This window comes from Arabidopsis thaliana (genome assembly GCF_000001735.4).
Source record: "Arabidopsis thaliana chromosome 1 sequence".
NCBI lineage: Eukaryota > Viridiplantae > Streptophyta > Magnoliopsida > Brassicales > Brassicaceae > Arabidopsis > Arabidopsis thaliana.
The window spans coordinates 5,547,978-5,574,107 of record NC_003070.9 but is presented as its reverse complement, the minus strand read 5'-3'; the positions used below and the strand labels follow the sequence as shown (position 1 = coordinate 5,574,107).

The 26,130-nt window shown below is 39.0% G+C and overlaps 9 protein-coding genes and 1 long non-coding RNA gene across 21 annotated transcripts; 6 read left to right on the top strand and 4 right to left on the bottom strand.

Moving 5' to 3' along the window:
- Positions 1 to 149: 149 nt before the first annotated feature.
- On the top strand, positions 150 to 3,355 carry AT1G16290 (transglycosylase; the record flags this gene model as incomplete). 2 transcript variants are annotated; one of them, NM_001332220.1, is made up of 13 exons in its annotated part: positions 150 to 420; positions 537 to 746; positions 858 to 908; positions 1,027 to 1,157; positions 1,251 to 1,367; positions 1,479 to 1,598; positions 1,799 to 1,860; positions 2,066 to 2,235; positions 2,350 to 2,403; positions 2,516 to 2,625; positions 2,719 to 2,832; positions 2,922 to 3,047; positions 3,143 to 3,355. In NM_001332220.1, the coding sequence occupies 12 exons, from the start codon at positions 543 to 545 to the stop codon at positions 3,168 to 3,170; spliced, it is 1,287 nt and encodes a 428-aa protein (NP_001321836.1). In that variant the 3' UTR covers positions 3,171 to 3,355. The 2 variants fall into 2 exon arrangements, with proteins under 2 accessions (NP_001321836.1, NP_173079.2); NM_101495.3 differs by lacking the exon at positions 150 to 420 and having other exon boundaries at positions 570 to 746.
- Positions 3,356 to 3,428: 73 nt separating this feature from the next.
- Positions 3,429 to 6,366, top strand: RH36 (RNA helicase 36). The gene is made up of 6 exons (NM_101494.2): positions 3,429 to 4,235; positions 4,322 to 4,644; positions 4,725 to 4,928; positions 5,013 to 5,094; positions 5,195 to 5,293; positions 5,474 to 6,366. The coding sequence occupies exons 1-6, from the start codon at positions 3,621 to 3,623 to the stop codon at positions 5,624 to 5,626; spliced, it is 1,476 nt and encodes a 491-aa protein (NP_173078.1). The 5' UTR covers positions 3,429 to 3,620; the 3' UTR covers positions 5,627 to 6,366.
- AT1G16270 (kinase superfamily with octicosapeptide/Phox/Bem1p domain-containing protein) lies at positions 5,740 to 11,247 on the bottom strand. Of its 3 annotated transcripts, none has more exons than NM_001198081.2 (9): positions 10,744 to 11,247; positions 7,732 to 10,390; positions 7,579 to 7,659; positions 7,246 to 7,398; positions 6,957 to 7,120; positions 6,699 to 6,846; positions 6,504 to 6,626; positions 6,346 to 6,433; positions 5,740 to 6,162 (listed from the first exon to the last, which is right to left on the bottom strand). In NM_001198081.2, the coding sequence occupies exons 2-9, from the start codon at positions 10,216 to 10,218 to the stop codon at positions 5,963 to 5,965; spliced, it is 3,444 nt and encodes a 1,147-aa protein (NP_001185010.1). In that variant the 5' UTR covers positions 10,219 to 10,390; positions 10,744 to 11,247; the 3' UTR covers positions 5,740 to 5,962. The 3 variants fall into 3 exon arrangements, with proteins under 3 accessions (NP_001185010.1, NP_173077.1, NP_001321701.1); NM_101493.4 differs by having other exon boundaries at positions 10,908 to 11,247; NM_001332219.1 differs by lacking the exon at positions 10,744 to 11,247 and having other exon boundaries at positions 7,732 to 10,601.
- A 668-nt stretch (positions 11,248 to 11,915) lies between these two features.
- On the top strand, positions 11,916 to 14,610 carry AT1G16260 (Wall-associated kinase family protein). 3 transcript variants are annotated; one of them, NM_001198080.1, is made up of 4 exons: positions 11,995 to 12,027; positions 12,079 to 12,939; positions 13,020 to 13,124; positions 13,193 to 14,529. In NM_001198080.1, the coding sequence occupies exons 2-4, from the start codon at positions 12,090 to 12,092 to the stop codon at positions 14,398 to 14,400; spliced, it is 2,163 nt and encodes a 720-aa protein (NP_001185009.1). In that variant the 5' UTR covers positions 11,995 to 12,027; positions 12,079 to 12,089; the 3' UTR covers positions 14,401 to 14,529. The 3 variants fall into 3 exon arrangements, with proteins under 3 accessions (NP_001323321.1, NP_173076.1, NP_001185009.1); NM_001332218.1 differs by having other exon boundaries at positions 11,916 to 12,939; positions 13,020 to 13,097; positions 13,193 to 14,610; NM_101492.3 differs by having other exon boundaries at positions 11,916 to 12,939; positions 13,193 to 14,610.
- AT1G16250 (Galactose oxidase/kelch repeat superfamily protein) lies at positions 14,588 to 17,144 on the bottom strand. 2 transcript variants are annotated; one of them, NM_101491.5, is made up of 4 exons: positions 16,893 to 17,144; positions 16,163 to 16,738; positions 15,406 to 15,984; positions 14,588 to 15,029 (listed from the first exon to the last, which is right to left on the bottom strand). In NM_101491.5, coding segments are annotated over exons 1-3 (1,152 nt in total). In that variant the 5' UTR covers positions 16,895 to 17,144; the 3' UTR covers positions 14,588 to 15,029; positions 15,406 to 15,410. The 2 variants fall into 2 exon arrangements, with proteins under 2 accessions (NP_173075.3, NP_001321591.1); NM_001332217.1 differs by having other exon boundaries at positions 14,588 to 15,984.
- A 119-nt stretch (positions 17,145 to 17,263) lies between these two features.
- SYP51 (syntaxin of plants 51) lies at positions 17,264 to 19,265 on the top strand. Of its 4 annotated transcripts, none has more exons than NM_101490.4 (6): positions 17,264 to 17,474; positions 17,763 to 17,982; positions 18,078 to 18,283; positions 18,375 to 18,475; positions 18,555 to 18,599; positions 18,794 to 19,265. In NM_101490.4, the coding sequence occupies exons 2-6, from the start codon at positions 17,768 to 17,770 to the stop codon at positions 18,923 to 18,925; spliced, it is 699 nt and encodes a 232-aa protein (NP_563994.1). In that variant the 5' UTR covers positions 17,264 to 17,474; positions 17,763 to 17,767; the 3' UTR covers positions 18,926 to 19,265. The 4 variants fall into 4 exon arrangements, with proteins under 4 accessions (NP_563994.1, NP_001077546.1, NP_001031054.1 ...); NM_001084077.1 differs by having other exon boundaries at positions 17,267 to 17,474; positions 18,796 to 19,101; NM_001035977.1 differs by having other exon boundaries at positions 17,305 to 17,474; positions 17,748 to 17,982; positions 18,794 to 19,101.
- Positions 19,266 to 19,618: 353 nt separating this feature from the next.
- On the top strand, positions 19,619 to 20,641 carry AT1G16230 (Target SNARE coiled-coil domain protein; the record flags this gene model as incomplete). Its single annotated transcript, NM_001332215.1, has 5 exons — positions 19,619 to 19,662; positions 19,769 to 19,998; positions 20,097 to 20,296; positions 20,390 to 20,490; positions 20,576 to 20,641. Exons 2-5 carry the CDS (start codon positions 19,784 to 19,786, stop codon positions 20,639 to 20,641), a joined length of 582 nt encoding a protein of 193 aa, NP_001319019.1. The 5' UTR covers positions 19,619 to 19,662; positions 19,769 to 19,783.
- A 355-nt stretch (positions 20,642 to 20,996) lies between these two features.
- Positions 20,997 to 21,240, bottom strand: AT1G05223. The gene has a single exon (NR_138857.1). It is a non-coding gene; the product is annotated as an other RNA (long non-coding RNA).
- Positions 21,241 to 21,693: 453 nt separating this feature from the next.
- Positions 21,694 to 23,317, top strand: AT1G16225 (Target SNARE coiled-coil domain protein). 3 transcript variants are annotated; one of them, NM_001332213.1, is made up of 6 exons: positions 21,729 to 21,892; positions 21,997 to 22,222; positions 22,324 to 22,517; positions 22,608 to 22,708; positions 22,803 to 22,847; positions 22,951 to 23,317. In NM_001332213.1, the coding sequence occupies exons 2-6, from the start codon at positions 22,008 to 22,010 to the stop codon at positions 23,065 to 23,067; spliced, it is 672 nt and encodes a 223-aa protein (NP_001323129.1). In that variant the 5' UTR covers positions 21,729 to 21,892; positions 21,997 to 22,007; the 3' UTR covers positions 23,068 to 23,317. The 3 variants fall into 3 exon arrangements, with proteins under 3 accessions (NP_001323130.1, NP_001323129.1, NP_683311.2); NM_001332214.1 differs by having other exon boundaries at positions 21,694 to 21,892; positions 22,324 to 22,708; positions 22,951 to 23,170; NM_148470.3 differs by lacking the exon at positions 21,729 to 21,892 and having other exon boundaries at positions 22,011 to 22,222; positions 22,951 to 23,122.
- Positions 23,318 to 23,337: 20 nt separating this feature from the next.
- Positions 23,338 to 25,846, bottom strand: AT1G16220 (Protein phosphatase 2C family protein). The gene is made up of 5 exons (NM_101488.2): positions 25,201 to 25,846; positions 24,642 to 25,010; positions 24,448 to 24,565; positions 24,139 to 24,362; positions 23,338 to 24,064 (listed from the first exon to the last, which is right to left on the bottom strand). The coding sequence occupies exons 1-5, from the start codon at positions 25,453 to 25,455 to the stop codon at positions 23,555 to 23,557; spliced, it is 1,476 nt and encodes a 491-aa protein (NP_173072.1). The 5' UTR covers positions 25,456 to 25,846; the 3' UTR covers positions 23,338 to 23,554.
- Between the last annotated feature and the right edge of the window lie 284 nt (positions 25,847 to 26,130).

The window sequence follows — 26,130 nt, the reverse complement described above, 5'->3', positions numbered from 1 at the left end:
AATAACGTTGACGTATCTTTTGTTGTTTATTGAGTTTTGCCACGCGAAAATAAAATGGGCCTGATTTAGTTTGACACGTGTCAAGTCCAGCTGGCTCTCCCTCTAAAAATGGCTTCTGTACTGTTAAAACTTAAACGACGACGAGGCTGAGCCAGCTCCGATATGCCAGGTGGCATTTTCTTCGAAAGAATCGTGCTGTTTCTGCAGTTGGCTCGTCTCACAGTCCCCTCTGTGTGATTAATTTGCTTTTTTGGCTCTCCCGTCAAAAATGGCGAACCGTCGAATTCTCTGTATCTCTTGAATTTCCCAGAGATTAATTTGAATCTTCATCATCTTCTTCTCTCTGGATTCGCCGAGAAACCTTCTTCCTCTGCTTCTCTCGTCGATATTCTCTTCCTTCCCGCTTAAGCCTTCGGCTAGGTCTGATATTTCGATTTTCTTCTTTACATTTGGCAAACATGTTACTTATGGATGTTGTTAACGATGTGTTCTAAATAAGCTTCTGTTTCCTCTTGTTTTTCGTTTGTTTCTGATAGATATCAATGGAAAGGTCGTATAGCAATGCAAGAATGGCCAACAGTTTCACGTTCTGGAATGATTGTGTTGAGCCAGAGGATTTAGAAGAAATGTGGATGGATCCTGCGGTCAGTGCTGAATGGATTGATGTTGGAGAGACTAAAGGCCAGAAGGTTCACCTCTCAAGGGATCCTGATGGTCAGCCTTATCTTACACAGACCGAGATGAGGGTAATCTATAAGAAATTTCAAACATTCCAATACAAGATTGATGTGGATTTCTAGTTAGACCTTTCTTTCTTTCTGCCTCTACTTATTGAGATCAACCCCTTACATTTTCAGGCTGTTTCTGATATAACTGTCCGGAGGCATTTTGATTCCATCTTGGATTCGGTATGCTTCATTAGAAAACTAGTAGTTTTGAGCTTGGTTTTAGCTACTGTTTAGGTTATTGAAATTATCTATGCCCCTTTATGATCTTGAAGTTTTGCACCTTCCTATTCCTCTGCAGGAAATGATATGTGCAATTGCTGAGCTTGAAAGTGACCGAAAGCCTCTCATTATGCGGTACAGCAAAAAGACCAAAGAAACTGGCCTTGGAATTTTACAAGTTTTCGAAAAGACAGCAGCATGGTTGGCTGGGTACAAAACGATTTCTAGTTTCTCTCCTTTTCAAGAAGATCTTAAGTTTATAAAAAAATCTTATGTTCCGGTTTTGGTCAATCTTTATTGCAGGGGCCAAGGCTATCAGGCATATAATGTAGATGACAATCCTGATCTTCTTCACAAGCCCTTTATAAATGTGTACTTTGGGGCAGCTTACCTGAAATGGTTAACAGACTATCAGAATAAGTATGATATATATTGTCCCTAAGCTTACATTGCTAGCTTTACAATTTCAGTGACAACAAGTCTAAGTTCCTCTTGGAATTACTTTAAATATATTTTACTTTCCATGTGCAGCCAGAGAAGTGAAGAGTTTGTTGTCAGAGCATACAATGGTGGGACAAAAAAGGCGACTCACAAGTCGACATTGCCATATTGGAAACGATACCTTGCAGTGAAAGAAAGTCTCCCTTCAAGGTTGTTGCTTCTTATCTCTGCTTGCTCTATGTACCTAGTTTCTGCTGTCATATTTTATGCATGGTTGCACGGATAAGGTTTTGTGTTGCCGTGGGCTTTCATATTGTTAATTTTGTTCATACTACTAATAAGGTAGTTGCACCAAGAAGTTGAGGGAAGCGAAGCTAAAACTTCAGTCTCTTTGGTAATTGTTGTTGCAGAAAACATGGCGATGCTGGCCCTTCAAGCTTTCGTCCTACGAATCCCGCTTCCCCAGGCTCAAGTAATCTCTCCCTCTTTTTGTATCGTTCTGTATCATATAACAATGTCTCCACGTGTATAAACATGCACCTATGTCAAACATATAAAGATCTCTAGGAGCATCGTGCAGTGTGGCAATGCTTTAGCTCTATGCTCATATTTGGAGAACCTCTATCATTCTCTTATAAGTTCTGATATGAACTGAAATATACCCTCCGGTTGAACAGACACCGATTTCACATACTGGGACTCTCGAGCTTCCCCCGAAGATATGGAAGATATGTGGAATCAGTCTGAAATATGTAAAGAGTGGACAAAATCTAAAGAAGAAAGGGGAAAGGTTCGTTTTTCACAAGATGGTGAAAAGAGGCCTTACCTTTCTCGAGGGGAACTTAAGGTACTGTGTGTCTTTTAATTGAGCTTGCAGTTTGACAGATATTTCCCGTAGAACAATAACCAAAATTGTTCTCACCATGTTGCCTTCCAAGTAATGCTATATTTTCTATTTTAGGCTGTTGCAGAAATAATTGTTTCAAAGTACTTCAGCACGAAAGGAATTAGAGTTGTAAGTGTGCATATCCGCTAATTATCACCTGCTGAGGAAACTTATATTGGGCATCTTTTAGGGTTTATTCATTTGCTATTCTGATAAAATATGTTCCATATCACTGGTGCAGCCTCTTGTTTGTGCGATTGCTGATACTGTGTGCATGCGGTTTGTGAACGGTATTAAGAAACATGTAGGAATACTCGGAGTGGACTACTCAACCGCTTCATGGTTATACTCGTAAGTTTGTGACCAAACTTCGTTTCTTTATGGTTTGCATTAAAGCCTTAACCAAATATTAAATCCAAATGGGGCTGTTTTTTCTGAATAAAGGGAGCTAGGATACCGAGCATACAGAGTCGATTCAGCAGACGATCTAACCAAACCATTTATCTCTATGTACTTTGGTGTAGCCTATTTGGTTTGGTTATCGGAATATGAAGGAAGGTACGCTTCCAACTCCAACTCTCTACTTAAAAATCCTGATCTTGCAAACATATCTTACTCAAAACATATTCAAACTATGTGATACGCAGTCAAAGAAGTAATCAATTCATTGTCCAAGCATATATGAAAGGTCCTGACCACGTCGATCTTGAGGAATCATGTCCACTCTGGCTCAAGTTCGAGCAAGCTCTGAGTTACTATGAAGAGTCCAAGAGGTATCATTGTTCATAACCGCAACTATTTTATTCTACACTCTGAAAGAACACAAATCTGATTTATGATTGGTTTTGATGGTTCTTTTCCTCATCAGGGATTCAGGAAGCTGCGTTATCCTATGAGACAACGTTTATTAAGACACATATGATGAAGATTAACGGATTTAGCTTTGGTTTCGTGTGTTTGTTATCACAAGATTTCCTTTCTGGTTTCTGTTTTTGACTTTAAATATCTTTGTCATTTTATTTGTACGATGAATGATTAACTGTGTAGAAAATTTAACAAATGACAAACTGGTTCTTTCAAAGAGTAAAAACAATCTTCAAATATGCAAAACATTCAAATCTTCGAAATTAGCTCAATAAATAAACCGCGAAATTAAATGGGATGGTAAAAGCTTAACCGGCGATTCCGATATTAAGTTTAGGTTTGGATAAACCGGGTTTGAACTCCCCCTATCATAGTTTACGCATATATCTCCAGAACAATCTAAGAACGGCGGCTAACGAACGTATTTTTCCGGCGATACTTCGAAACCAATTTCTTCATTTTTTTCTTCTGATTCATAAAGAATGGAGGAACCAACGCCGGAGGAGGAAGGGGGAATCACCATCATGTCTAAATCCCGCAAAAATCCTAAAACCGTAGTAAACATTCAGTCCCAGAAACTTGATTCGGACCAGAATACTCCTCAATTTGAGAAATTCACTAATCCTAACCCTAGCTCCGACACCACATCCGCCACTAATTTCGAAGGGCTCGGATTAGCTGAGTGGGCAGTGGAAACGTGTAAAGAGCTTGGGATGCGTAAACCCACTCCAGTTCAAACTCACTGCGTGCCGAAGATATTAGCCGGACGAGACGTTTTAGGGCTTGCTCAGACTGGTAGTGGTAAAACTGCTGCGTTTGCTCTACCTATACTTCACCGCCTTGCTGAAGATCCTTATGGAGTCTTCGCGCTTGTAGTGACGCCGACTAGAGAGCTAGCGTTCCAGCTCGCTGAGCAGTTTAAGGCTTTGGGTTCGTGTTTGAATTTGCGTTGCTCTGTAATTGTGGGAGGAATGGATATGTTGACGCAAACTATGAGCTTGGTTTCACGACCTCATATCGTTATTACTACTCCTGGAAGAATCAAGGTTTTGCTTGAAAACAATCCTGATGTTCCTCCAGTTTTCTCTAGAACCAAGGTAAAGAACATTCACAAATTTCTGAGCTATCAAAGTAGCTGCTTTTTAATTGATTCTTTAGCTTTACTTTGTGTTTGTTTGATTAGTTCTTAGTGCTGGACGAGGCGGATAGAGTTCTTGATGTTGGTTTCCAAGACGAGTTACGCACAATCTTTCAGTGTCTGCCAAAGAGTAGACAAACATTGTTGTTCTCTGCTACCATGACTAGTAACTTACAGGCTTTGCTTGAACATTCTTCAAACAAAGCTTATTTCTATGAAGCCTATGAAGGGTTAAAGACTGTTGACACTCTTACGCAGCAGTTCATTTTCGAAGACAAAGATGCCAAAGAGCTGTATCTTGTGCACATCCTCTCGCAAATGGAAGACAAGGGCATTCGATCAGCCATGATTTTTGTCTCCACTTGCAGGTCTCCTATTCATAGCTTTATTCATTTATCATCGGGTGATCCATTTGCAGTTACTGATTAGACGTTGTTTCGTGTTTTAGAACATGTCAAAGGTTAAGTCTTATGCTTGACGAGCTTGAAGTGGAAAATATAGCTATGCATTCTCTGAATTCTCAGTCTATGCGACTATCTGCACTAAGTAAATTCAAGTCTGGGAAAGTACCGATATTGCTTGCGACTGATGTTGCCAGCCGTGGATTGGACATTCCTACTGTTGACCTTGTCATCAATTATGACATTCCGAGGTACCTTTTGCTGTCCTTTTTCTTTGATTCACTGTGCTTTTCATGTTTAACTGATATTCTAATTCTACATTTGGCTCACATCAGAGATCCTAGGGATTATGTTCATCGTGTTGGACGTACAGCTAGAGCTGGTAGAGGAGGACTGGCTGTAAGCATTATCACTGAGGTAAAGTAGTAAATCATAGAACCACATGAGACATCGACCTTAAGTGTTGTTGGTTATGGTTGGGCTTACAGCCTACTAACCCTTCCATATCCTTTTGCAGACCGATGTGAAACTTATCCATAAAATAGAAGAGGAAGTTGGAAAAAAGATGGAACCATACAACAAAAAAGTAATCACTGACAGTTTAGAAGTCACAAAGGTAAGATTCGCTGTGTTATACATCAAAGTTCTGATCAAATACTGAGTCATACCAGCTGCTTCGCCATGGTGTCTAGGTTCTAGTACACCTGGGTATTTAAGAAGAGTAAGATCAGTTATTGGCTGCGAGTTATATCCTGACATGTTTAACTGATCCAAACTTCGAAATCTATATCTGCAGGTCTCAAAAGCCAAAAGAGTGGCAATGATGAAGATGCTAGATAATGGATTCGAAGACAAGGTTAAAGACCGGAGGAAATTGAAACGGAAAACACTTGCGGATAAAGGGTTGCTTAAGAAACGGGGCAAAAGGCAGAAATCAACAGAAAATTGATGACTAAAAAATCATCTTCAAGTTTTGTTCTCTTAGCTGCATTTTGAGCAGCAAATCTCTAAGAATCTATGTTTACCAATGTTCTTACTTTGTTCACATTTAGCAAATCCCGTAGTCTTGAATCTCGATTGTTCACATTTGGTAAGAAACGTTCTTACATTAATCTATCATATTTCCTTCTCAACACTAGCGAGAAAAACAATTTTTTTTTTTTTTTTTTTTGTTTTGTTTTGGTAAAAAAAGGGGGAAAGGAGAAAAGGGTCAACAAATATCTCCCTCCTGACCCCAAAACACTTGGAAAGAGTAAAGAGAAACCTATAAAATATCGAATCTGTTTCACTTTGAAGCCTTGTGAGCTGGTGGTTTGGATTGGTTCGAAGTAGCTGCAGTTGACATAACACGTAACCGACCAGCTATCTCCGTGAAGGATGGCCTTGCTGTTGGGTTAGGCGCCCAACACTCCTCCATTAATATTCGCCAGTCCGAGTCACAGTAGCTCGGTATGGTCGGCCTCAGTGTGTTGTTCACTATCCCACCTGCGTTTAAACCATTAATTTATGAGTAAGATAAGAACAAGTCGTGTCCCATCCGATTTTACCAATTCCAGGCCAGAAGACACCAGAACCGAAACCGAGATGGGAAAGAAAATAAGCTGACTATAACCTCATGTTTTCTGAAAATCCTTCAAAGTAAAACTCAAACCCAACCAAAACACACACCTATTATAGCACCGTAGTGCATATTAGCATATGGTTCCTCGCCGGTTAGAATCTCCCACAAGACTATACCAAAAGAGAAGACATCGACCTGCAGGAAAAACAGTTATAACTCAATTTGTTCCCATTCTTTATATTCACTATGAAGTATTTAATTTTACCTTCTCTGAAACTTTGCTGCTGCTACCATTGAGAAGCTCTGGTGCCATCCATGGTAAGGTTCCGCGTACACCACCAGATACCAATGTATTTCTTTTGATTTTCGACAAACCGAAATCACCAACCTTGAGGAAGAACAAATGAGTGAAGAGTATGAATAAATTTTGTTCAAAGACATCATATGAATCAGCTTTTACCTTGCAGATTGGGCGAGAAGGATCTTTGAGGTTCACAAGTAAATTGTCACATTTCAAATCGAAGTGAACAATGTTTTTGGCGTGCAAGTATTCCATTCCAAAGGCAGCATCCATGGCAATGATTAGTCTCTTACGACGATCCAGGTGTCTGACAATATTAAAATGTATAGCAAGTAACAATATTAAAATGAAAAGCAAGTAGTCTTAAACCGTTCATCAGATAGGAAAATGCAGAAACGTTATAAGAGAGATTTGTACCTATCTTTCCTGACTAGAACATGTCTCAGAGAACCATCAACCATGTACTCTGTTACAGTAGCCAATGTTGCACCAGGTCCATCTTTTACAACACCATAAAATGCAACCACATTTGGATGATGAAGCTTTGAAAGAATTTCAGCTTCTCCCCAGAATTCACCAGTCTAGCGAACAAGAAAGGTATTCATAAGCTTTCCATGATGAGCAATCGACAAGTGTTATCACTCTCTAATCCTTTTAACATATGCACAAAGGAAAATTTTCCAAAAGAAAATGCAGAAACACTCACTAATCTTTCTTGCTCAGATGATCGGCCAGCAAAGCAACTCTTCTTTATCCTTTTGATGGCAACATCTGATCCTCTCCATTTACCATGATACACTGTACCGAATGTGCCAGAACCAAGCTCCTTTAGCTCCTCGAGATCGTCATTCATAATGATCTAGAAACATTTAAGAATAGAAAGATCACAAGAGGAGATTAGAAGCAGACATTTATTTTATATGACAAACAAGGGCTATACTATGTTTGATTCTTCTAACAATCTGAAACTTACAATCCTTTATCTAATGCAGAATAAATAAAACTTCTATCAGGTGTAAGAATTGATAGTCCATCATACCTGCAAGCCACTCGTGTCGTAATCTGCCAGAGACGGGCCAACTGGGGGAAGTCCAGCGTTCCTTGTTTCTGACTTTTCATCCTACCAAGTCCATCCTCATTAGTATACTCATGGTTTTGGAATCGTAAAATCAAATATACCAGAAACTTATACCTCTTGTTCACAGTCTGAGGTCCTTAAATTCTCAACCATAGCATCAAATTCCTCACTCTCTGTGACCTTCATCTGAGGATCCACACGGTTTTCTGTCAACGGAGCAACCTGATGCAATCTGGCAATTTCTCCACCATCTTCCATGTCAGATGGAAAGCCAGGGGTTCGGTCAATATAAGCAACATCCCTATCGCTAAACTGTTCATCGGCCAGATTCCGAAAATAAGACCAATTTTTAGGATCATGATTCTCTACATTCAAGCTAACACCAGCTCCATCATGCTGATATGGATTGGCACCTGACGGCATATCATCAGAGAGTGCCTTTGCGAATATTTCAGAAAGGAAGTCCTGAGGGAACCTGTCATTGATATCAATAAGAACACCTGAAGAAGTTTGCTTTTCAGGGATATCATGACTCCTTTCTGTGTCTACATGGCTCAAGTTACGAGCTTCCGTCTCAATACCTCCACCAGAGACCGTTCTTTTGTCCAAGGTTTCATTTGATGCCACTACATTTCCAGAGATGTTTTCCACATCATTTACAATATGTGAATCTTCATGTGATATACCTGCTGCTTCTTTTGCTGGTTCTTGCTGTCCAGTGCTAGCTTGTGGATGAGACATTAAGAACTGAGAACCAAGTGAGTCATCAGACTTGGACAAGCGATTTAGCATTTCTAACTGTTCACGAGGTATCCTCTCCGAACGATATACTCTCCGGGTGGGCTGTAAAGGTTCTGGATAATCAAGATCAATTAGATTCGACTCAGAGTCGGTATGAACAAGACCACAGGTACCACTTGATGTTGAAAGCTGATCATCTTCACCGGATACTGGGACCTGCTCAGTTATAACAGCATCACGGTAAGTAGAAGGCTTCACAGGAGTGTTCTGCCGTGTGTCTCTTCTTGGGGGCAACATATGTGCAGCATCCTGGCTGGGTACAGTTGTTGCAACTGATGGCTCCCGATTCTTAACCTCAGTATCATCAGCTTGAGGGGGATTCTGGTGATTAGTTGCCAGAATATGACGATTTTCAGGCTCCACATAATCACGAACTTTCGTCTCAGGTTTTATGTTTGGCTCCTCTACCTGAACAGGTGCGTTTTGCTGTGTGATGCCAGGGTGAGGGTATGGCTGCCCTGGGAAAGGTATGGGAATAGAGTAATTAGAAGAATTGTGATCATGATACTGCATTGGAAATTGCTCGGTTTCTCCATAATATTGTGGGTATAATCCATACGAGCTGGATGAGATCGATTGTGGATACTGGAGAGTGGAATTTGGTAGAATAGATTGAGGATAGTGGACAGACGAACTTGGTGGATTGGACGGGGCATACTGAAGAGTAGCATTTGGGGGAACAGCTTGCTGAAACTGAAATGCACCATTGTGTGGGATAGATTGAGGATACTGAGCAAAGGAGGTTGGTGGAGCAGACTCAGAATACTGCATAGAGGATTGTTGAAAATCTATCCCTGTTAACTGCGAAGGGCCAACACCATTGATTCCCTCGGTGTTCCTGACATCCAGCTCAGCTAAATTGTTTGCAGAAGAGCTGTCCAGTCCATTAAGGGTTGAGTTGCTTCTTGATCCAAGGTCCATGTCATTTACAGCTACAACATACTGGAACTCAGAGTCAACATCACTTTTGTTAACCCCCAAAAGAGCACCATCCAAATCACTCACAGAGAACAGAAACATTCTAAGCTTTTGCGAACCCCCACGGTTTTCCATCTCATTATACTCCTCCATCATATTCAGTAGATCTTCGTCACATGATACAGACACCAAGGCATCAAGATCTTCACCAGGAAGTTGATACTTGACAACATGAGTCCGATAGTAGATTTCAAGAACTTTTTGCCTGAGCTCCTGCCAAGAAATGTCCTTTCTTATGGAAATAATGTGTGTTTCACCTCCAACATATCTAAGCTTTGAATCACCTGGACGTGGAAGTATTTTCCCACCAAAGCTACAAAGGACTTTAACCTTTGCTGTTAAACTACCTGAGGCTGAAGAAGATGCATATCCATGGAAATTTCCTAAACTTCTATCTTGACATAATGAAGCTTCTGGTGCTGAATGGATATGCCCGAGTTTATTTCCAAACTCGTGAACCGGGGGGTTTGTTCTCTCATACTGCCTGATGCCATTTCCCACCATGCTCATCCTGGAAACATCTGAACCAAATTCAGACCCTGCGTGCCCGTTATAACCTGTGGGATAATTGATATCTCCAGCTGCAATGGGATTTGCAGACCTTTGAGAAATGACACGATCACGCAGAAACTCAAGAGAAAATTCCTCTCCTGTTTGTATGGAGTAATGAAGCCCCGGCTTAACATCTGCAGGATTAGGTCGGACATTTGCATTCGAGAGACCCGTTTGATCAGGCGTAAATCCTTGTGGGACAGAGTCATTCACATATCCAGGTTCCATAGCATGTTGCTGGAACGGATGTGGTGGTCTGTTTCTATCCATCACAACAACAACAACAACAACAACAACAACAGTCCTTCAAATTATTCTAACTGACAAGACCTGTAACAAGAATCTGACATACTGAACTATAAAGAATCACTGCTAAAACTTTAAAGATGCCAAATTGCTTCAGAGATTGTAGGCTACAAATTTCCCCTCCCAAATATTTAAGCTGCAAAAAAAAACAATTGGGAGAAATAATTAAGTTTTGGCAGAAGTTGAATCCTCCAGAAACTATCAATTAAACACAGACTACTCATCAAAGTTCTTCCCATTTGCAATTGTAGATGAATAATCCGACCAGAAAACTCCAAAAACATGCTTTTTGTTCCAAAAATGGAAACTTTCTCTACAACAACCTTAAATCAATTAATCCAAAAACCTCAATAGAAGTAATTTAAGAAAAACAAAACCTTCGCTCGATTTGAAAGATTTCACCATACCAAATCGCTAAAATTAGCTTCAGACACCAAAAAAATAAAGAATCAGAAAATGGCAAAGAATCCAAAACTGATAGAACAATACCACAAAGAAAAAATGTAGAGCTTGACAGGTGGAATAGATTCAAGAAGGATTGTGAGAGCTAGTAACAATCAAAAACTATCTTCTTCTCTTTGTTCAAATCTAAGAATATGCATCAAAACCCTAACTTTTTATTTTTATCTTTATTTTTGTTGATTTTCTCTCACCTTCTCTAGGTTTCCTCGTTGCTTACTCAAAAAATGGTAAAATCTGCTTAAAGAAATGATAAAAATGACCAAATTGCTTCTTTTTTTTTGTATTGTAATGGAAAGAAAAATACAAAATGGTTCGTGTCCGTGCGACTCGGTTGCTTTATAACCAGAAGAAACGAGAACCGTACATCTATCGATGTTGATGAAAAATAGACGGCGGAGATGAAAGAAGAATAAGATTTTGGGGGTGAAGGAGTAAGTGAGAAGCATGGAATCAACAAGTCTCTCTCCGTAGCTTATGTTATACGGTTTGCATTAAATGGGACTCTCAATATCATCAGATCCTAAATGAAATTTAATGGAAATTAGAAGAACGTGCGTATGGATACTTTCAATCTCATTTTCGTTATAAAGTTTCTCTCTTTATATTTCCTTACGTAATGTTTTTTTTTTCCCCCACACGAATTGTCATTTTCTGAATTCCATTAATCTGATTCCATTTCAATTTGCATTGAATTCAGTTTCGGAAATTTCATTTCAATATGCTGTGGGATTTTTGGCCGCTACAAGTAAATGTTTTTTTTTTTTTTTTGTCGACCGCTACAAGTAAATGTAACCATCCCAATGTTTATTTTGGTTCGATATCGAATTTTAGGCCCATTTTTAAATTAAAGGATAAAAGGACCATGACTAATTTTGGGCCCATTTTGAAATTAAAGGACCATGACTATGGGCTCCTTTGTTTCATTAATTGTCACCCAAATAGTGATCTATATTTTAATGAAAAAAATCTCAAGTACCGGCATATCCATTTTAAAACGTTCTGCTTAATGAAAAACTTCGTCTCACAGTAAAAACTAAAAACTCTTGTGTTTCGTTTGAAGAGGCTCAACATGAATATCTTTGGCATTTTTCGTTTTGTTTTGATAAAGAATATCTTAAAACATTTAATTACAAACATTATCCTCTTTTTTCGTGGTTTCTGCTGTATCTACGGAGCCCACTACTGAAATATGTTATGGCCTCAATTCATATGGGTCAAGGTCTTCGTTGATGTATCATGCAAAATTAATATAAAAGTGAAAAGGTTGACTCTTGACTTATCTGTGTTAGAGAAAGAGAGAGAGAGAGAGAGGTGTGCCTGAGCCTGAACAGAACTTCTGGCTCCTGAAAGAAAGAGAGAGAGAGAGAGAGCAAATGGGTGTTGATGTGAAACGTTTCCTTGTTGTTATGCTTCTGTTGCGAATCTGTGAATACGCAGCTGCTTCTACTTTTCCTCTTGCACTTCGTAATTGCAGTGACCATTGCGGAAATGTTAGTGTTCCTTACCCTTTTGGGATAGGCAAAGGTTGTTACAAGAACAAATGGTTCGAGATTGTCTGCAAAAGCTCATCAGACCAACAACCGATACTTTTGTTGCCAAGGATCCGACGAGCAGTTACTTCCTTCAACCTTGGAGACCCTTTCTCCATATCGGTGTACAACAAATTCTACATCCAGAGTCCATTGAAACATTCAGGTTGTCCCAACAGAGATGGTTATTCATCATCGTCTTTGAATTTGAAGGGCAGCCCATTCTTCATATCAGAAAACAATAAGTTCACAGCTGTTGGATGCAACAACAAGGCGTTCATGAATGTCACAGGGTTACAAATCGTGGGATGTGAGACGACATGTGGAAATGAGATACGGTCTTACAAAGGAGCTAACACGAGTTGTGTTGGTTACAAATGCTGCCAGATGACTATACCACCTCTTCTTCAACTTCAAGTGTTTGATGCAACCGTAGAGAAACTGGAACCAAATAAACAAGGATGTCAGGTTGCCTTCTTGACTCAATTCACATTGTCAGGGTCCTTGTTTACTCCTCCCGAATTAATGGAGTACAGTGAATATACAACAATAGAGCTAGAATGGCGTCTTGATCTTTCCTACATGACTTCAAAGCGTGTACTATGCAAAGGCAATACATTTTTCGAAGATAGCTATCAATGTTCGTGTCACAATGGTTACGAAGGAAATCCCTACATACCTGGCGGATGCCAAGGTACCTATTAACTTCTTTGAATAGAGGGCTTGAGTGTACTATATAACCTTATGTGAAGTTTGGAATTTTTGTGTCCGTAGACATTGATGAATGCAGAGATCCACATCTAAATAAATGTGGAAAGAGAAAGTGTGTGAATGTTCTCGGATCATATAGATGTGAGAAAACTTGGCCAGCCATTTTAAGTAAGTTATATAATGTTTCTGCATAAGCCTTTTTAGATTGAAAGTGAAAAGATCAACTTACAATGCAGGTGGAACTCTAAGCTCTGGATTGTTGCTCCTGATCTTTGGTATGTGGTTGCTATGCAAGGCTAATAGAAAGCGGAAAGTAGCCAAGCAGAAGAGGAAGTTCTTCCAAAGAAATGGAGGTTTGTTGTTGCAGCAACAAACATCCTTCCTTCACGGAAGTGTAAATAGAACCAAAGTTTTCAGCTCCAATGACCTGGAGAATGCAACAGATAGATTCAATGCGAGCAGAATACTGGGGCAAGGCGGGCAGGGTACAGTTTATAAAGGAATGTTGGAAGATGGGATGATCGTCGCTGTCAAGAAGTCCAAAGCATTGAAAGAAGAGAATCTTGAGGAATTCATCAATGAGATCATCCTTTTGTCACAGATTAACCACCGAAATGTTGTCAAGATCTTAGGATGTTGTCTTGAGACAGAAGTACCTATATTGGTGTATGAGTTCATTCCTAACCGTAACCTTTTCGATCATCTTCACAACCCATCAGAGGATTTCCCAATGAGTTGGGAAGTCCGTCTCTGCATCGCCTGTGAAGTCGCCGATGCCCTCTCCTACCTGCATTCAGCCGTCTCTATCCCCATTTATCACAGAGATGTCAAGTCAACAAATATCTTATTGGATGAAAAGCACCGTGCAAAAGTGTCAGATTTTGGAATCTCGAGATCTGTTGCTATAGATGATACTCACTTGACAACAATTGTACAAGGAACAATTGGATATGTAGACCCAGAGTACCTTCAGTCAAACCACTTCACAGGGAAGAGTGACGTCTACAGCTTTGGGGTTTTGCTCATTGAGCTCTTAACCGGAGAGAAACCTGTCTCCCTTCTGAGACGGCAAGAAGTCCGAATGTTGGGTGCTTACTTCCTCGAAGCCATGAGAAATGACAGACTTCATGAAATTCTCGATGCTCGCATCAAGGAGGAATGTGATCGAGAAGAGGTCCTTGCAGTAGCCAAACTTGCAAGAAGGTGTTTGAGCTTGAACTCAGAACATCGCCCTACCATGAGAGACGTATTTATTGAACTAGATAGGATGCAATCTAAGAGAAAAGGTACTCAAAGCCAAGCACAGAATGGTGAAGAGCATGCACACATCCAGATCGCAATGCCGGAGTCTATGTCACTTAGTTACTCTTCTCCGAACATAGTCGTTGAAAACAGCTCATTCTCATTGGACACAAAACCACTAATGCCTCACAAGACACAGTGACTGGAAAAGTAATACTCTTCACCTTCCAATATATAATACTTCAATATAGAATGATATCCAATCAAACTTGAAAGTCTTATTGCTCGTGTGATTGTACTCCGTAATTTCATCTAATAGTTCCTCTATACGAAATTTATAAGACTTTAATTATATGTAGCAAATCAAGGACAAAAACGAGACTAAAAAAGAAGCAAACTATTTGTATCACTCTTAATTTATCATTCAAGTGTTTGGTCTATACACATGATACACCTTGGTGTAGGTCAAATGAACACATAACAATCACTAACACTCAAATACACTGAGATATAACATGAATCTTATTATGTACAAGTTTAATTCCAAATATGAGTGACAGTAATGGCCTGACCACGGCCGGTAACCTTCTTGCAGTAATCATATCATAGGATGACAAACTGAACTCATTCACATAAAAGTGGAAGCCTTTACCTGGAAGATAAATGCATTATAGGTTGACTTCTTCGGTAACTACTTCCCTTTAAAACAACTGTTTTCACCCTCACGGTTTCCAGTTAGCCTCAAGTGTCCAGATGTCTGTGCAGTGAGTATTACAGCAAAAGCTTCCACTTTCACAGTGGGACCAAGGTCTTACTCAGAGAAGGAACACACTGATTCCATGAATATTATTGGAAAATAATTTAAAGAGTGTCAGAAACCCTTATTGGAAAATACGCAACCATAATCAACTGCAAACTAACACACAGCTAAGTTTATGGCTATAATTGGAGTTTCCATGCAAGCATGAAAAAAAAAAGATATGCTAAATTTCAGTCTATCTTATTTTTGTACATAAGCCAAACGACACTTCTGTAAAAGAAATGATCATATAACAACGTGAACTTACTTGTTTGTAAAAAGACAACAGAAGATATCAATGACAACCAAGTGCTTTCCATGGTTCCTTTTAACTACTTTTACATCTCACGATGCAACAATCAAAGAATTGAACATACCAATTTTATACATCAAGAAAGATTCTATCACCTTGGTTAAGGGGGAGAAGATTCTTCCAAGGATACACAACCAATGATCGACCCACCGGCTGGAATGCACATTGGTTTGGTCTCTCTCCAATTCAGAGGTCTATCCAAAGGGTTACATACCCTCACAACAGGCAATCTCACAATGTCAAATCTCCCTGCCCCTGATTCTTCCCATTTAAGGACCTTACCTCCTATAACATAGAGTTCATTCCTTAGAGCTGCAAACCCATAACCGAAGGCTTCTAACTCTCTCGGATGATTAGGAAGAACAACAGAAGGAACTGAACCAACATTGTACCATTCCCCTTCATCTGTATCCCTAGTCTTGATCAAGCTTTCTCCCCAATCTACAATAGTATACACCCGATCATTTTTCATCACCTGAACAGCAAACTGCATGGCTCTAGAGAAAGGCCAGACATCCTCCACAGTGGACCAAGTCATGTCTCGTGGATTAAAAACTTCAGATGAATTTTGCTCTGCAAATCCCACCTGGTCACTTAAAACATGAAAGCAGCCTCTGTACGATAACCCCGAGCAGTCCATCTGTGGTCTAGGCATTGCTGGTAATTCCTCCCACCTGCAATACTACTATGTCATACTCCAGTTTGATAGCTTTTCAGGTGAAACATGAGAAAACTTTTAAAACTATATCTTGACCCATCATAGAAAAAAACAAAAAGAGTACATTGTGGGGTTAAATATGCCAGTTCTATCCTACACGAGAATATAAACCACATTAGTGTGGGAAAAAATACCTATCAGCGACAGGATCATAAACCTCAGCAGATGGGATTCCCCTGGAATGAGTTAAATTACGACCTCCAGCAACATAAACCTTGCCAGAGACAGAAGTACAAGCAAAGTGAGTCCGTGGTGTTCGCATACTAGCAACCATTTTCCATTGTTTCTTAAACGGATCAAACCGCATGACATCTTTAGTGACAACAGGCTTCTGATGAGGAAACGATGACACCGAAGGCGCATAACAACCCCCAATCACAAGAAGACAATTGGAAACACAAACACACGCAAAACCAGAATGATGCCAACCATCTTGAACAGCTCTAGTTCTAGGCAATGGATGCCATCGATCAGCTTCAGGATCATAAGCAACCCACTGATTCTTAGAACGTTCCGTCAACACAAACAACCAGCTCCCTGACCATCCATTTCTAGCTTTATAGCACGAGTAATCAGCACCACGAACTAAATCTCTCCAGCCTCTGGAAACACATTCGAGCACTCCATGATACCCATGAGAAAGCTTCGCTATGCATCTCAAAGCCAAATCATCAGGCAAACCTGGGATTATAGACTGCTCGATTGATTCCCTGAAAACAAGTTTCAGCCACTAACGATCAGACTTATTCAATCAATAATCAACATTCAATGTTTTAAGACAAAACATGATTTTGAAGAGAAAAGGTAAAGGATTGAGATTTAGATTCAACTTTGTGAAGGAAGAACAAGAGAGCTAACACTTACATGAACCGAATCGTACTCGAGAGATTGTAAATGTATCTTCTGATCCCCTTCTCGAACTTGCTTTAGAACACCAAAATCGCGCTTCAAAGTTTATCACTTTCCCGGAAACAAAAACACCATTAACGATAATCGAAACGGAAACTGCAATCAGAACGATATAGTTATGATGGAACTAAGCACAGTCAGAGAGAAACTCAGGATTCTGGCAAGGAAGAGAGGAGACGGAAGAAACAGGCATGAGATGGATAGATCCATTATAATGGGTCGAAAATTTAAATATTCTTTATTGATCCCTTCATTTATATGTTCTTTCTGCTTCTTAACGCATACTTTCTTAAATAACTAATTTAACCCATAACTTTTCCAAGATAACAAGTTAAAACCGCGTCGTTTTATTTCAGCTTCGTCTTTATCTCATCTTTCTTGCGACGGGCCCTGCTACCCGGTGCGTGACAGGTTGAATCATTCTCCTCCGATTCACGGTGATTCCGGCGACTACAGACTCAACATTTAATAAGCCGATCTCTTACATGGTACGAGCTCGGACAAATTGAAGAATACAAAGGTCCGAGAAATAATTTGGTAAGCAATTCGATCCTTTAAACGATGTTATTTTTGTCAATCCGAGTCATTGATGAGGGATTATATCTGTTACTGAATCTCTCTGATCTTCCCCTGATAATGGACTTCATGATCCTGTAAATTTCAGATTTTGAGCCTTGTGCCTCAAAATTGTAGTCAAAGGCCGCGTTTTTGTCTCAATTTGTAGATCTTTGTTGTTGTTTCTGTTGGATCTTACGTATATATCCTTGATCATTTTAAAATTTCAATGGAAGTGATCCAGGCTTTGATTAGCTTTTAATTATATAGGAATAATGGCGTCTTCATCGGATTCATGGATGAGAGCATACAACGAGGCTTTAAAACTCTCTGAGGAGATTAATGGAATGATATCAGAAAGAAGTTCATCGGCTGTCACAGGGCCTGATGCTCAGCGTCGTGCTTCAGCTATACGAAGGAAGATCACCATTTTCGGTAACAAATTAGATAGTCTGCAGTCTCTTCTTGCTGAAATTCATGGAAAACCTATGTAAGCCATTTACTAGTCCAATCCTAATTGCTTAAATCTGTAAATTAGACACCTTTAAGGTTAGTGTTAATCTGAATTATTACTTACTGACACAGTTCAGAGAAAGAGATGAATCGGCGAAAGGATATGGTAGGGAATCTGAGGTCAAAAGCAAACCAGATGGCGAATGCTTTGAACATGTCAAACTTTGCCAATAGAGACAGCTTGCTCGGGCCAGATATCAAGCCGGATGATTCCATGAGCAGAGTTACTGGCATGGATAACCAAGGAATTGTTGGATATCAACGACAAGTTATGAGAGGTAAAACCTCTCTTATCCTAGTAAACGTAATACAGATGTTGATTTCTGTATTTGTTTTTTCCTATTGAATGTTTTATTTTCCTGTGAGTAGAACAAGACGAAGGACTTGAGCAATTGGAGGGAACAGTCATGAGCACAAAACACATTGCTCTGGCTGTTAGTGAAGAGCTTGACTTGCAGACTAGGCTTATTGTATGTCACTAGCTTTTCATTTTTTCGCCTTTGATTTGAATTTTCGGATACTAACACATTTGGATTTTCCTTTATGCAGGATGACTTAGATTACCATGTGGATGTTACTGACTCTCGCTTAAGGGTAATATATGCTTCAACTCTTAAATATTTCAACAAACTAATTACTTTGGTGAATCCCAAGCTTTAGTTGATCCATACTTTCATTAGGAGTAACACTGATGTAATGGTGATCTGTTTTCGGTTTGCTCAACCAAGAACCACATTATGCTTAAGCTAATGGCTAATTAAAGACATTGATCTGTTATCTTATTACAGAGAGTGCAGAAGAGCCTTGCTGTCATGAACAAGAATATGAGAAGTGGTTGCTCTTGCATGTCAATGCTCTTGTCAGTGCTGGGGATCGTCGGTCTTGCTGTTGTAATATGGATGTTGGTTAAGTATATGTAATACCAACATCAGACAACTTATAAGTTCCTCTGTAGGTCCACTGGCCTCTACTCTCTATGTGAATGGTTGCAATGTATTTCCTCATTCCACATTTGTGGCTGAGCTTTTCATTTCTCTTCTGTTACCAAAACCCTTTAAGTAATATATAATGTGTGCAGTTATCACAGTTTGCTCTTTGCTGTCTTCATAAAGATTTAAGAAGTGGTAGCAAGTCAAACACAGAGACAAAAAAACAAAAATTATCTGTAGAATCTTCCACGAAGAAACTTGTCTGAGTTTGTTATAAGAAGAACATTGTGGAAATTTTGTAAAACACCAATATTCATATCATCATCACTGGAAACAAAATTCGCAAAATACGTATCTGATCCTTCATTTTATACATGTGTACTGTTTCTTAATCTCTACATTTGTAAGAGGCAAAACAAGAGATAGTGTAATGCATGTTCCTTTTTTTATTTCGCCAAGAATTGTCAACGTAGGCCTACCTTTCTACGATCATATAAGTAATGGTCTCGTATTTAGAAGATGTCTTCTTTCGAAGGAAACTGCCGTCTGGCTGCGTGGCTACAAAGTCAGCACTCAGCAAGTTGATCTCTTTCTCAATGACAATGATGTATTATTTAAAGGTCCTTGGTGAGCAATTTGATTCTCTTTTAGAGATATATATGTTGCTGAATTGCTCCGATCTTCCTTTAATACATGTGCCAATACCATTATCGAAGTTGTTGCTTCTTGTAAGCTAGTTGGATTTTTGTTGTTCTTATTGTTGCATTTATATACATCCTTGGTAAAGTTAAAAGTTGTCTGAAAGTGATCTGTATTGGATTTTTGATTATGTAGGATTAATCAAAGTCAATGGCTTCTTTGTGTGATTCATGGATCAGAGAACAGAATGAGACTTTAAAACTCTCAGAGGAGATTGATGGAATGATATTAGAAAGAAGTTCACTGGCCGAAACATCATCTTATGCTCTACGTCATGCTTCATCGATGAGAAGAAAGATCACCATTTTGGCAACCCGAGTTCAGACTCTAAAGTATCTTCTTGCTGAAAGTCAAGGAAAATCTATGTAAACTTGATAATTTTTAAGTTTAATGTTTGATATGTGAATGTATCTTTTTCTTCCTTTTTTCTATTATCAATCTTAACATTTGCTTACTGACACAGTTCAGGGAAAGAGATGAGCCGGCGCAAGGGTACGTTTGAGAATCTGAGATCAAAAGCAAATCAGATGGCCTCTGCATTGGACATGTTAAAATTTTCCAATATTGACATCTTGCTGAGGCCAGAAAAAGATGATATCATGAGCAGAGTTATTGGCTTGGATAACCAAGGAATTGTTGGATTACACCGACAAGTTATGAAAGGCAAGCTGGTTTTATCCTAGTGAACATAATACAGATGTTGAGTTCTGTATTGGTTTCTCTATTGAGTATGTTTTTTTTTTATTCTTTGAGTAGAACATGACGAAGCACTTGATATGTTGGAGGAAACAGTCATGCGTGTAAAACACAATGCGCTAGTTATGAATGAGCAGATTGGCTTGCAGACAAGGCTTATCGTATGTCTTTGGCTTTTCATTATTTTTTTACTGTCTTGATTGGGAATTCTTGAGCTACAAAATCTGGGATTTTTCTTTTATGCAGGATGGCTTAGACCACCATGTGGATGTTAGTGACTCTGGCGTAAGGGTAATACATATTCGAGCTTAAATATTTTCAAACAATAGTGTGGTGAGTCATTAGCTTAATGTGTCTGGTCCTTTGACTCTGATATGCAGGATGCTATGACATTTTGTGTTATCCTTTGACTCTGATGTGCTTGGATTTGTCATTCCTCTGAGTCACCTTTTGTTGCAAGAACCCTTAAGAAATAAGAAGTATATAAAATGTGTGCAGTTTTCGCAGTTTGCTGTCTTCATAAAGATTTAAGAAATGGTAGCAACTAAGAAAAACGCAGAGACAGAAAATGTATCTATAAGTTCTTCCAAGAAGAACCTTGTCTGAGTTCGCTATATGAAACAATGAGCGTTTTTGTGACAATTGTTAGCACCGATTTTCAATGTCACGAATGGAAAGAAAACCAATCATGAAATGAAAATCAGTGATTCTTTGTTTGATCATTTTTTGAGTTTTGTTGACTTGATCTTAGCTTGTTGGTTTTATGCTCTTATTTCATGTTAGAAGCCATTGCTTCTTGTACGATAAAAGAGAAGACTTGGACCAGAGAGAGACACACACACGAGCAATATTAATGATCTGAAACTATTCGTTTATTTACTCGACGACTTTACATATTAAGACAACACTGGCACTTATATAGTTTTCTACATAACAAAACCGTGAATAACCTTTGGTAACAGTTGTGTCTTATCCAACAAGTCAAACCTCAATATCTTATATCCAACAAGAACCCTTAAGAAGTAAATAATGCTTTTAACACAATATATAATGTGTGCAGTTTTCACAGTTTGCTGCTTCATAAAAATTTTAAGAAGTGGTATAGCGAGTAAAATGCATAGACAAAAAAAAATATTTGTCAGATCTTCCACGAAGAAACTTGTCTTAGTTTCGCTATAAGAAGAATATTGTGGTACATTTAAAAAACACCGATATTTCATGTCATCATCACTGGAATTTCTTTTCCAAAATTCTTGCTTGATACTTCATTTTTTTATATGTGTGTACTGTTTCTTTCATTCTTAAATGATTTGTCAACGCCTAACTTTCTACGATCATATAAGTAAACGGCCTCGTATTTAGAAGTTCTCTTCATTCGACGGAAACTACCGTCTGGTTGCGTGGCTACAAAGTCAACACTCAGCAGGTTGATCTCTTTCTCCATGAGAATGATGGATTAATCTAAAGGTCCTTCGTGAGCAATTGGATTCTCTTTTTGGGGATATATATGTTGCTTAATTGCTCCGATCTTCCCTTAATGCATGTGCTAATACCAATATTCTTGTAAGCTAGTTAAATTTTTGTTGTTGTTCTTGTATATACAATTATACATCCTTTGTCAAGTTAAAAAAGTTCTCTGTATTTGATCAACCTTTTTGGTCATGTAGGAATCAGGTCAATGGCTTCTTTCTGTAATTCGTGGAAGAGAAAACACAATGAGGCTATAAAACTTTCAGAGGAGATTGATGGAATGATATTAGAAAGAAGTTCATTGGCGGAAACATCATCTTATGCTCGAGGTCATGCTTCATATATGCGAAGAAAGATCACCATTTTGGCAAACGGAGTTCAGACTCTAAAGAATCTTCTTGCTGAAAGTCAAGGAAAATCTATGTAAACTTGATAGTTTTTAAGTTTAATGTTTGATATGTGAATGGATCTTTTTCTTCCTTTGTTTTTTATTATCAATCTGAAAACGTGACTTACTGAAACAGTTCAGCAAAAGAGATGAGCCGGTGCAAGGATATGGTTGAGGATCTGAGATCAAAAGCATATCAGATGGCCTCTGCTTTGGACATGTTAAAATTTTCCAATATTGGCAGCTTGTTGGGGCAAGATGATATCATGAGCAGAGTTATTGACATGGATAACCAAGAAATTGTTGGCTTTCAACGAACTACAATGAAAGGCAAGCTGGTTTGATCCTAGTGAACATAATACAGATATTGAATTCTGTATTGGTTTCTCTATTGAGTATGTTCTTTTTTTCTGCGAGTAGTACAAGACAAAGCACTTGAGATGTTGGAGAAAGGAGTCATGCATCTAAAACGCGAGGCTCTAGCTATGAATATGGAGCTTGGCTTGCAGACAAGGCTTATCGTATGTCATCGGCTTCTCATATTGGTTTTAGTTTACTGCCTTTATTTGGGTTACCTTGTCTTACCAAATCAGCTGGTATTTTCCTTTTATACAGGATCGCTTAGACCACCATGTGGATGTTAGTGCCTCTGACGTAGAGGTAATATACTAAGCTAATGACTAAGCGGTAGGCATGCCTAGAAAATAATAAAAATTAAAGACTTACATGGTCTTTATCTGCTCTGTTTTGTTCCTTATTACAGGAGTTGCAGAGGAGCATCGATACTGGTGTTTGCATGACACTGCTATTGTCAGTAGTGGTTGTGGTCTTCGGTCTTTCCGAGTTTGTCAAGTTTGGACGACGAAGGATTTTAGGTTGAGTTACTTGGAATGATTAAGTTTTACTTGGTAAATTTGCATATTGGTTTTGTTATCTATTTGGCACAGTAATGATCATCACAAAGAGGAACTCCATAGGGATGGTCTTTTTTATGATCTGCTATTTTGTGTGATCATTTGGAGTTTGAACTCTTTTGCACTTGTCTATCCCCTGATGTGCGTGTACTTCTCATTCCTCTGATTCCCCTTCTGTTGCAAGAACCCTTAAGAAGTAGATGCAAAGTTTTCGCAGCTTGCTGTCTTCGTAAAGATTTAAGATATGGTAGCAAGTAAATAGAACGCAGAGACAAAAAAATGTATCTATGAGTTCTTCCAAGAAAAAACTTGTCTGACTTCGCTATATGAAGCAACGAACATTTTGTGACATTTGGAAACACCGATTTTTATGTCATCAATGGAAAGAAAACCAATCATGAAATGAAAATCAGTGATTCTTTGTTAATTTGATCATTTATGAGTTTTGTTGACTCACAACCATTTTCTCCAGCTACTTGATCTTAGCTCGCCAGAGAAGAACCTAGGAATGCTCAAGAGACTGTTGACTCTAGTCAATCCTTCCAACGCCGACCACTCTTCATCATCCTTCACCGATATACACTCTGCGAGTGTTGTCTTCTTGGACTCAATCCTGCAACTCTCAGGCGTCTTTTCTTCTTTTATCTCCCAAACCGGTACAGTCTCATTTGTTTCTGTTGAAGCCTCTTCCTTCTTGTCGGCATCTTTGCTTGATGTTATGGTGACACTCTCTGTAGACTCTTCATGAGAATGATTAACGGTTTCCGAAACTTCCACGGTTCCTCCTGCTGAAGTGTCTTCAAGAAAGAGACATACTACAGCACAATCATCATTCTTGGAAGTAGGATACTTAAGCCTCCATGCTCGAACCGCCGTGTCGACTACAGCACGAGCTGCAGTATCTCGACTAGGAGCTGAAGCCACAATATCAACAGCTTCTTTGTTCGACAAAACATCCCATACCTAGCATTAGAGACACTTTAGCTCCAAAGATTTCGATAGTAACCAGTGAGAAGAATAAGAAGAGTAATGTGTACCCCGTCAGTAGCTAGAATAATATACTGATCTCTTTCAGTGAGTCTATGGTAGTTGATATCCGGGACAGAGATTAGACCATAATCTTTAAGGCAGAAGTCCCCAAAAGCTCGAGCCATTGCTAAACCAGGTGAATCGCTGTTCGGTAACCACACACGCGCAACCTCAGGCTCGTCTTGTAAGGCAAACACTCTACCTTTACATCTATGGATTCTTGCTGATTCACCTAAAGCAAGTACATAGAGAAGAAAATCAGATTATGTTTCCAAAGATGATCAATAGTGACAACATAAAGAAGAGACTAGATATACTTGGCAAATCAGGTTTTAAGTCTATGGTCAATTGTACAGCCACCAAAGCATTGTCTTGGTCTCTTGTGGCTAGAACGGCTCTCGAGTCACCAATATTTCCCACCACCAGATCCTTACCCTATAAAGGAATATATACCAAACAGTCATTGAACAGAGCCAATGATAGAGTAAATAACCGGTGATCGGACTTTCACCTGTTTGATTACAGTGACAGAAGTTGTTCCGCTGCAGAAACAATTGATGGTTGGATGCATTTTTAACTCCTTATCCATCTGTTGACAAGTCTTGAGCAAAGCCCTTTTAAGAGGGAGATACATCTCGGGGAATAGCTTTTCGTCCTTCTCACATAGCTGTAACTCACACCATTGCTCTTCATCTACACAAGTAGGCGCAGAGTTGAGGCCATTCTTGGAGCTGCTTTGTTCTGTTCCTGAGGTCGTTTTCAGTTGAGTTGATAATGTGAAAGGTAACATATCTCGGACTCTCTTTGAAACCATATGACCAAATGGACCATGTCCATCAAATACACCACATAACACTGTATCGCTTCTCGAACAGAAATTCTGTAACAAGTTAAACAAGAAGAAGATATAAAAAAGCTAAAATACATCACAAGAAGAACATCAATAGCAACAAGAAGAGCATTGTAACTGTAGCAGCAACAGCATAACAAAAAGGCTTCTAAACATCAAACAATCCAACATTTCATCACAGTGAACTAAAACCCTAATAAAAAAAAAGTGAAACACGAACCTCCCAGACAAGCATGGCGTCTTGGTTAGTTCCTTTTTTGCCTTGTTGTGTGTAAAGACAAGCAATTTCACTAGAACCATTGCCAACAAGCCGACCCACGACTTGTTGAATCTCACTGATTTCGCCGCCGCTGTATAAGTCTCTAGGCCTCCGCAGCCTCCCGGAGCTCTGTCTCTCTACAGTAGTAGTGGCGGTGCTTGTAGCTCCGGTTTCCTTCCTCGTGGTCTTATCAATTTTCGAATGACACAAACCCATTTGCAAATCCCCAATCTTTCAAAACAAGTTAAAGCCTTTTTCTTAAAATCGATAGTTAGAAATAGAATCTACCAGAGACCTGTTTTTTTGTCTGGGGTTTGGTCGGCAATAAATTCCCGTTTAAAGACTCACAGCTTCCATTTCAACATCAACAAGAAAAAAGACTAAGATAGAGAGAAGCAAAAATCACATCTTTACAAAACATTAGTGAGTAGAGACAATCAAGAATCTCGTAAACTGTTTAGGATTCTCTGTTTGAGAAGAGACAAAACTTGAACACAGACCAGAGCACAAAAGTGTTTACTAACTCCACTCCCGTTAAGACTGACTATTCAAAAAAGTACTTATTTTTAGTCAAAAAGAATTAGAGAAAGAGAGAGAGATATTGGAAAGAGGTCGCAGCTTGGTACTGCACGTGAGCCACTTTATCACTCTTTAAATGTTTTCTGCCCCTTCAAATTTTAAAAATCTGATTTTACTGAAACATTTAGTATTAGCAAGAATTGTTCACGTAATTGACATAGAACCTGAAACGTGTCTCTTGCCTCTGGTCGGATGTTTCAATCAAATGACAATCACTGTATATATGTTTTATAGTGATTAGTCTAAGACTCCAAATTTATCAGGTTCTATGTCTAACATTGCATGTAAAAAATCAATATTTCCGAAGTCCAA

Excerpts from the sequence above, each read along its gene's own strand:
- AT1G16225 (NM_001332213.1), top strand. The coding sequence starts at position 22,008 with ATGGCTTCTTTCTGTAATTCGTGGAAGAGAAAACACAATGAGGCTATA. Across the intron at positions 22,518-22,607 it reads TCAACGAACTACAATGAAAG|TACAAGACAAAGCACTTGAG; the intron begins GCAAGCTGGTTT and ends TTCTGCGAGTAG. Across the intron at positions 22,709-22,802 it reads GCTTGCAGACAAGGCTTATC|GATCGCTTAGACCACCATGT; the intron begins GTATGTCATCGG and ends CCTTTTATACAG.
- SYP51 (NM_101490.4), top strand. The coding sequence starts at position 17,768 with ATGGCGTCTTCATCGGATTCATGGATGAGAGCATACAACGAGGCTTTA. Across the intron at positions 18,284-18,374 it reads TCAACGACAAGTTATGAGAG|AACAAGACGAAGGACTTGAG; the intron begins GTAAAACCTCTC and ends TCCTGTGAGTAG. Across the intron at positions 18,476-18,554 it reads ACTTGCAGACTAGGCTTATT|GATGACTTAGATTACCATGT; the intron begins GTATGTCACTAG and ends TCCTTTATGCAG.
- RH36 (NM_101494.2), top strand. The coding sequence starts at position 3,621 with ATGGAGGAACCAACGCCGGAGGAGGAAGGGGGAATCACCATCATGTCT. Across the intron at positions 4,645-4,724 it reads ATTTTTGTCTCCACTTGCAG|AACATGTCAAAGGTTAAGTC; the intron begins GTCTCCTATTCA and ends TTCGTGTTTTAG. Across the intron at positions 4,929-5,012 it reads ATCAATTATGACATTCCGAG|AGATCCTAGGGATTATGTTC; the intron begins GTACCTTTTGCT and ends GGCTCACATCAG.
- AT1G16220 (NM_101488.2), bottom strand. The coding sequence starts at position 25,455 with ATGGGTTTGTGTCATTCGAAAATTGATAAGACCACGAGGAAGGAAACC. Across the intron at positions 24,566-24,641 it reads CTGTCACTGTAATCAAACAG|GGTAAGGATCTGGTGGTGGG; the intron begins GTGAAAGTCCGA and ends ATTCCTTTATAG. Across the intron at positions 24,363-24,447 it reads CTTAAAACCTGATTTGCCAA|GTGAATCAGCAAGAATCCAT; the intron begins GTATATCTAGTC and ends TACTTGCTTTAG.
- AT1G16250 (NM_001332217.1), bottom strand. Across the intron at positions 15,985-16,162 it reads TATGATCCTGTCGCTGATAG|GTGGGAGGAATTACCAGCAA; the intron begins GTATTTTTTCCC and ends GTAGTATTGCAG.
- AT1G16270 (NM_001198081.2), bottom strand. The coding sequence starts at position 10,218 with ATGGATAGAAACAGACCACCACATCCGTTCCAGCAACATGCTATGGAA. Across the intron at positions 6,847-6,956 it reads GTTCTAGTCAGGAAAGATAG|ACACCTGGATCGTCGTAAGA; the intron begins GTACAAATCTCT and ends TAATATTGTCAG. Across the intron at positions 6,434-6,503 it reads GCAGCAAAGTTTCAGAGAAG|GTCGATGTCTTCTCTTTTGG; the intron begins GTAAAATTAAAT and ends TTTTTCCTGCAG.
- AT1G16260 (NM_101492.3), top strand. The coding sequence starts at position 12,090 with ATGGGTGTTGATGTGAAACGTTTCCTTGTTGTTATGCTTCTGTTGCGA. Across the intron at positions 12,940-13,019 it reads CATACCTGGCGGATGCCAAG|ACATTGATGAATGCAGAGAT; the intron begins GTACCTATTAAC and ends TTGTGTCCGTAG. Across the intron at positions 13,125-13,192 it reads AACTTGGCCAGCCATTTTAA|GTGGAACTCTAAGCTCTGGA; the intron begins GTAAGTTATATA and ends CTTACAATGCAG.